Below are 7,748 nucleotides of genomic sequence, written 5' to 3'. Positions count from 1 at the left end.
TTTCATAGTTCTATAAAACATGAAGAAATCGATAACTCCGAGTCTTCGACTCGAAGTCATCGATTTCTTCATGTTTTATAATAATTAATAATAATTTATAATTAAAAATAATTTATAATAATTAAAATCATTATCAATTCCATTATTATTTTTGAAGAATTTTTATCTAAAATTCTTCTTTATATATCGATAATTTTTAATAATTTTCGAAAAAGTTCTTTGACAATTTTCAAATTTATTTCTTTACAATATTCAATTTTACGAAATTTCAATTATTCGTAAATTCTTTAATTGAATAAATATTAGAAAACAGAAACTAAAAATAATATTTAAAAAAATTCAATTAAACTTTTTCAAAAAAAAAAAAATTAATTACAAAATTCAATTATTTTTTAAAATTCACGCTATATTGCTTTTAATATTCAATTATCTAAAATTTTAAATAAAATTCATTTTTATGAAATGAAAATCAAATTTTTATTAGAAAATTCTACTAGAATTCAATTATATTTAAATACAAATAAAATGCAAATAAATAATTTATTGAAGAATTGAACGTTTCTTAAAATTCAATTCCCATAAAAAATCGTTATCAACAAATTTTCAAATAATTGAATTCTATCAACGAATTTTTAATAAAATTTTTATGAATAATTACATTTTTCGAGAAATTCGATTAAAATTGTATTAAAAATAAATAAAATAATTGAATTCTTGCAAAGAATTTTATTATTTATGAAAATAATTAAATTCTTGTAAAAAATTAACAGGAATTCAATTATTTTTAAAAATTTTAATAAAATTCTCGGCATAAATTAAAAATAACAAAATTCTTAGCAGATCTTCAATTACTTTCAGAAATTTAAATAAAATTTTTCGCAAGAATTTAAATATTTTCGTAAAATAATAAAAATCTTTGCAGAAATTCAATTATTTTCAAAAGTCTTAATAAAATTATTCGCAAGAATTCAATTATTTTCAAAATTATCAGAATTTTAGCAGAAATTCAAATATTTTAAAAAGTTTTGATAAAACTTTTTTTGGTAGAAATTCAATTATTTTTAAGAAAATTTTAAAAAAATGTCTCGATAAAATTCAATTATTTTTAAAATTTTAATGAAATTCTTCGAAAGAATTGAATTATTATAATCTAAGATTTTAACCGAAATCTATTTTTAAATCAATGTTTACGAGCAAATTCTACCAGAATTCAATTATTTAAATACAAAAATAAATAATTTATTGAATAATTGAATGTTTCTTGGAATTCAATTCCTCTTAAAAATTTTATCAACAAATTTTTAATTAATTAAATTCTTTGGAGGAATTTTAATAAAATTTTTTAAGAATTTTTTCGAGGAATTCGTTTAAAATTCTATTGAAAATAATTGAATTACTAAAAAGAATTATATTATTTACAAAAATAATTCAATACCCGTAAAAATTTTTATTATTTATGAAAATAGTTGAATGATTGCAAATAAATTTATAAAAACAAATTTGTTATTAATGAAATTCTTGTGAAATTTTTATTATTTTTTGAATATAATTAAAAGTTTTTGTAGAATTTTATTAAACTTCTTTTTAAATAATTATATTCTTCTGGTAAATTTTATGAAAATAGTAAATATTGAACAATATTTAATTTTTGCGAAGAATATTAATACTTTTAAAAATAATTGAATTTTTGTAATGAATTTTATTAAACTTTTAGAAAATAATTGAATTCGTGTGATAAATATTGTTAATTATGAATATAATTAAAATTTTTTAATGTATTTTATTAATATTTTTGAAAATAATTGAATCTTGTCGAAGAATTTTTCTATTTATTTATAAAGATAATTAAAATGTTGACAATTTTTTTTAGATCTTTTGAAAATAATTGAATTTTGGAGAAGAATTTTATTACTTTTGAAAATAATTGAAATTTTGCAATGGATTTTATTAAAATTTTTGAAAATAATTGAATTTTATCACTTTAGAAAATAATTGAATTCGTGCGATAAATATTGTTAATTATGAAAATAATTGAAATTTTTTAATGAATTTTATTAAAATTTTTGAAAATAATTGAATTTTATCGAAGAATTTTGCTATTTATTTATAAAGATAATTAAAATGTTGACAATTTTTTTTAGATCTTTTGAAAATAATTGAATTTTGGAGAAGAATTTTAATATTTCTAAAGATAATTGAAATTTTAATGAGAATTTAAAAAAAATTTTGAACATAATTGAATTTCTGCGAAGAATTTTATTTCTTTAGAAAATAATTGAATTCGTATGATAAATATTGTTAATTATGAAAATAATTGAAATTTTGTAATGAATTTTAATATAATTTTTGAAAATAATTGAATTTCGGAGAAGAATTTTAATATTTCTAAAGATAATTGAAATTTTGACGAGAATTTAAAAAAATTTTTGAACATAATTGAATTTTTGCGAAGAATTTTATTACTTTTAAAAATAATTGAATTTCTGCAATCATTTGTAATTTCTCCAAAATTCTCAAAATTATATCGTACAATTTACGAACTTTTCATCCTCTTTGAATGAAATTACGGACTTTACGGACCTTTTTTCTAAAAAAAACTGACTTTTACGGACTTGAAGCAAAGTTACGGACTTATTCAGGATTTACGAATCTACTTCGAGCCCTGCATTCTTCATGTTTACTGTAAAATTTTTTTTAATTATATGTGACTAAATAAAAAAAAAGAGGCATATAGTTTTTATAAAGTCAAAACTTAGTTTAATCGATAATTTTTTAAGTGTGCCAAAAAATGAATATAGTTGATTGATAGACTGATTACTGCCATTGTTAAAAATAAATGTTTATTATATTCCCCTTTGTAAATTCCAATGAAATATGATTATTGTTTGAATGAATATTATCAACGAGGTTGAGATATTAAAAGAGAAGCTTTGTAATAAAACATTAATATAAATTAAATTACAATAAATAATAATAATCATCATCACTCGCTGATAATATTGCATTTTATCAATTTGGAGAGGCTGCAAATTATTTCTAGTAATTTTAAGCCCTACTCTATTCTGTGATTAAAAGAATAAAATTAATCTTATCGTAAAAATAGTTTGCTTTCGTAAAAAATACATATTCCACTCATTCAGCGAATTATATGCATTAGTCTTCTAAAAAAAAAAGAAAATATCCAGACTTTAGAAGTAATTATTTACTAATTAACTTATAAAGAATCACAATTTTCAAAAAAGTTAAATATTTGATTATATTATAATATTGCTAGTTATTCACTACAAATATTAATAAATAATTACTTAAAATTACATCACTTTTTTTCTTTTTTTTTCAAAGGCCAATATTGCCACTTAGTGGCATACGAAAAATGTACTTCTTTCAAAGAAAGAAATATTTTAAAATTACGTGTAAAAGTTATCGTTCGAATTTAAATATTTCAAATCCTTTTAAAATTATTGTATAGTTTTTAGTAAAAAATTTAAAACACTGCACTGAGATTTTAAAAAAGAATATTAAAAAAAAACCTGTCTTCCAATTCTTTCACGTTGATTTTTTTAAGTTGCTTTCGTAGAGAAAGAATTGTTTGTAATAATCTTGAAGGATTTCTTTCAATTTATCGGTCCACACAAGAGTTTCATTAATTACTTTTCCCATCGTATTTTTTCCAATTTGCTGATAATGTCTGATTGGTAAACCAGTTTCTGTTTCTAAATATCTGATAGTCTCTTGGGTGCGTTGATTATCAAAAACGGGGAATACAATAGTGCCTAGAACTATAAGAAGACAGAAGAAAATTGTCCATAGCAGTAAAAATAATAGTGATTTGCAAAGAGAACTGCATATTCCCCCTGTAATTACAATTGTCAAATTATTAACAATTATTGTTAAGAATATAAATATATTGTATATATTAAAAGATAATCTTAAAATTATTAAAAGTTTGAAAATAATACACTTACTGCCTTTTGTGTTCTTTGACTTTCGTTGCTCGGAATCGTTCATACTGAAAAATTTCCCATCATTTTGTTCAGTGTCGTCAAACTTTTGATTTGAGGATTGTAAATCTATATTTCCTTTAACCTTCATCTTTTCGGAGGTCTTTTTCTTCTTCTTCCCTTCCTTTTTTGGCACTATTACCTTTTCTGCTTCTAGAATAAAAATTCAAAGTATTGGAAAAATGGTTAAGTTATTTTTCCTTGGGAACTAAGATTTTCAAAATTTTGTAATTCAAATCTTTTGATATTCAATAACTTATTAAGGTTTTAAGGACTTTAAGGTGCAAAAAAAGTCGCTTTAGTCGATTTAAAATAGAAAAAAAAGTCGAAAAAGTCGTTTATTTAATAATTAATTCAGTGTCATCACAAAAATTTTATTTTTTATTCTTCTGATTTTTCACTGATTTCTAAATTTAATTATTTAAAACTTGAATAATTTCGTTAAATAAATATTTAAATAAATTCAATAATTTTCTAAAATTTTAATAAATCCTTGTAAAAAATTCAATTATTTTTAAAACCATTTTAATTGAATTCCTCGGAAGAATTCAATTCTTAAAACAATTTTAATTGAATTCCTCGGAAGAATTCAATTTTTAAAAAAATGTTTAACACATTTCGAAAAAATTCAATTATTTTTATAAAAAATAGTAAAATTCTTCTCAAGAATTCAATTAAGTTTTTAAATATGAAATTCTTTGCAGGAATTCAATTATTCTCAAACCAATTTTAATTGATTTCCTCGGATGAATTCAAATATTTTAAAATATTTCCATAAATTTCAATTATGTCCTAAAATTTTAATAAATTCTTCGAAACAATTCAACTATTTTTATAAATGGTAAAATTCTTCTCAAGATTTCAATTATTTTCAATTCACTTTTAATAAAAATCTTCTTCATAAAATTCAATTGCTTTCAAAATTTTTAATTAAAATTATTAAAGAAACTGCATTAGTTTAAAAAAAATTCAAAGAAATTCTTGAAAAGAATTTAATTAGGATTTTTAAAAATTTTAATAAAATTCTTGGCGAGAATGCAGTTACTTTCCTAAATAATAAAATTCTTTAAAGAAAGTCCTATTATTATAAAGTTTTTTAAAAAAATTCTTTGCAACAATTCAATGATTTTCAGTAAATTAATTTTAAAATTGAAAATATTTGAAAAGAAAAATTATAAAAAAGTTAAGAAACAAAAAAGCAAACTACAATTAACTTCAAACTGCGAACAGATTACCGGAACATGTACTTTATTATTATTTATTAATAATTAATATTACCTGAAATGGCATTTATTCTTCGTTGTTTTTCCTCTTCCACAGTGAGTTGGACGTTTGCTAAATAAGTGACAATTTTACGAGCACAGGCTTGGCATTCACTGGCATTACTGCAAGGACCGGCAACACTGGCAACTGCAGGAGTTAAAGGATTTTCCTTTAAATCAAGCCACTTGAGATTCTTCAGCTTTCCAAGACTCAATGGCAATCTACTTATCTACAATTAATTTGCTTTCGTAATTAAAGAATTATTTTCATTTTTAATTTCACGTTGTATTTACCTTGTTGCTATATAAATCAAGATGTTTTAACTGCATCATTTCACCAAAATTCTCTGGAATTTCTGTCAGCATATTTTTACTGAGATCCAATTTTATAACTTGCGTTAAGGTGACAAATGTTCTCTAAAGTATTTCCCAATAAATATTAAAATATGAATTTAATAAAATTTTTCATAAACAAATTAAATTTTATTCGAAACTTACCGGCAATGAAACTAACGCATTATTTGATAAATCCAAATGCTTTGCTCTTCTAATTGTGGCCTGGAAAAGTAAATAAACAATAAGGTACCTACAATAAGGTATTTAATTAAATTTAAAATATAAATTTTTATAAAAAAAAACTTACAATTTCTTTAACCGGAACTTCCTCTATATCACACAAACTAAGATCCAGAGTTTCATCTTGAAGTTTATCTTTTACATTTATTTTCGTCATTTTTCTGAAGAAAAACAAAAATTTTTTTTTTATTAAAACTATACGGTAATATTACTTTTTTAAATATGTGATAATTTTGCGCTTTCTAAACAAACATTATTGTTGGTGAAATACATAATTTTGTAATTAGTAACCATTAAAAAATAATTAATATTCAAACCAAAATATATATGAGAGAAAATATGTGTAGAATAAGTAGAAAAATAAATACCTGCGAATACTTGTTATTCTATTTTTTCAGTACGAATTCTTTTCTCACAATCAATTAGTGATAATTTATTATTGATAAGTTTTGCACTTTAAGATGCGTGGAAATATTTTGATCCACGTATATTTTTACGGCTTGTCTTCATGAAAAAATAAATATATATCAAAAGTTTTATAAACGTTGGCAAGAAAATCTGTGTACGGTTAACGGTTGATGACGTTTTACCTTTATTTACGATCAAGTGGTTTCCATTCATAACTATTTCAAACGTAGTATTACGTAAACTACGTAAAGGCGCGGTAACTTAAATTATTCAAAAACATCAATAACTTCATTTTTAAATAAATATTTAATCATTATTCTTTTATAGAAATTAAGATATTAAAAAATTTGAAATTCAATAACATATTATAATAATTAAAACTCGACACTTTTGTTACTGTAACTTCTTCAAAAATTATTTTCATCACTACGATTATTTATTTCTAGAATTTTCAACTAAAATTCTTCTCGAAGTCAATTTTTTTTAATAGTTTTTGAAAAAGTTCTTTGTGAATTTTCAAATTCTTTTGTTTACAATTTAATTTTACGAAATTTCGATTATTTCTGACATTCTTCAATTAAAATATATTAGAATAATTAAAAACTTCAAATAATTAAAAAAAATTCTTGTAAATAAGTTATTGAGAAAAATGAATTCTATAGAATTCTTTATTAAAAGTATAAAAAGTTCAAATTTTCAAAGATTTTAATTTGAAATTTATTTTTAAATCAATATTTATTAGAAAATTCTACGAGAATTCAATTATTTAACTATAAAAATAAATATTTTATTAAACAATTGACTGTTTCTTAAAATTGAATTCTCATAAAGAATTTTATCAACAAATTTTTTTAAATTATTGAATTCTGTTGAGGAATTTTAATAAAAGTTTTAAGAATAATTACATTTTTTGAGGAATTCCATTAAAATTGTCATAAAAATAGTTGAATTTCTGCAATAATTTGTAATTTCTCAAAAATTATGTTTTTTTTTAGTGTTTTTTTTCAAAGATTTTAATATGAAACCTTTTCAAAATTCAATTATTTCTATAAAAATTCGCGCTATAATCCTTTTAATGTTCAATTATAATCTAAAATTTTAAGTGAAATTCATTTTTAAATCAATTTTCATTAGAAAATTTCATTCAATTATTTAAATAAAAAAAGACTAATTGAATAATTGAATTCTCATAATAAAAACAATATAAAAACTTAAAATAATATAAACAAAATTCAATTAAACTTTTTCAAAAACATTAATTTCAAAATTCAATTATTTCTAAAAATTTACGTTATATTGCTTTTAATATTTAATTATTATCTAAAATTTTAGCTAAAATTAATTTTTTAATCAATTTTTATTAGAAAATTCTACTAGAGAATTAAATTATTTAAAAAATATAACTAATTGAATAATTGAATTTTAATAAAGAATTTTATCAACAAATGTTTAAATAATTGAATTCTTTCGATGAATTTTAATAAAATTACACTTTTTGAGG

At 20.4% G+C, this 7,748-nt stretch overlaps 1 protein-coding gene across 1 annotated transcript; it reads right to left on the bottom strand.

The window, feature by feature from the left end:
- Nucleotides 1-2,818: 2,818 nt before the first annotated feature.
- LOC122497901 (leucine-rich repeat-containing protein 59) lies at nt 2,819-6,421 on the bottom strand. Its single transcript, XM_043605299.1, has 7 exons — nt 6,208-6,421; nt 5,907-6,000; nt 5,762-5,821; nt 5,558-5,680; nt 5,280-5,493; nt 3,966-4,154; nt 2,819-3,854 (listed from the first exon to the last, which is right to left on the bottom strand). The coding sequence occupies exons 2-7, from the start codon at nt 5,994-5,996 to the stop codon at nt 3,547-3,549; spliced, it is 984 nt and encodes a 327-aa protein (XP_043461234.1). The 5' UTR covers nt 5,997-6,000; nt 6,208-6,421; the 3' UTR covers nt 2,819-3,546.
- Nucleotides 6,422-7,748: the final 1,327 nt, after the last annotated feature.

Source organism: Leptopilina heterotoma, unplaced genomic scaffold, assembly GCF_015476425.1.
Source record: "Leptopilina heterotoma isolate Lh14 unplaced genomic scaffold, ASM1547642v1 Lhet_14, whole genome shotgun sequence".
Lineage (NCBI taxonomy): Eukaryota > Metazoa > Arthropoda > Insecta > Hymenoptera > Figitidae > Leptopilina > Leptopilina heterotoma.
Note: the sequence above shows the minus strand (reverse complement) of the source record. Positions and strands in the feature narration are given on the sequence as shown.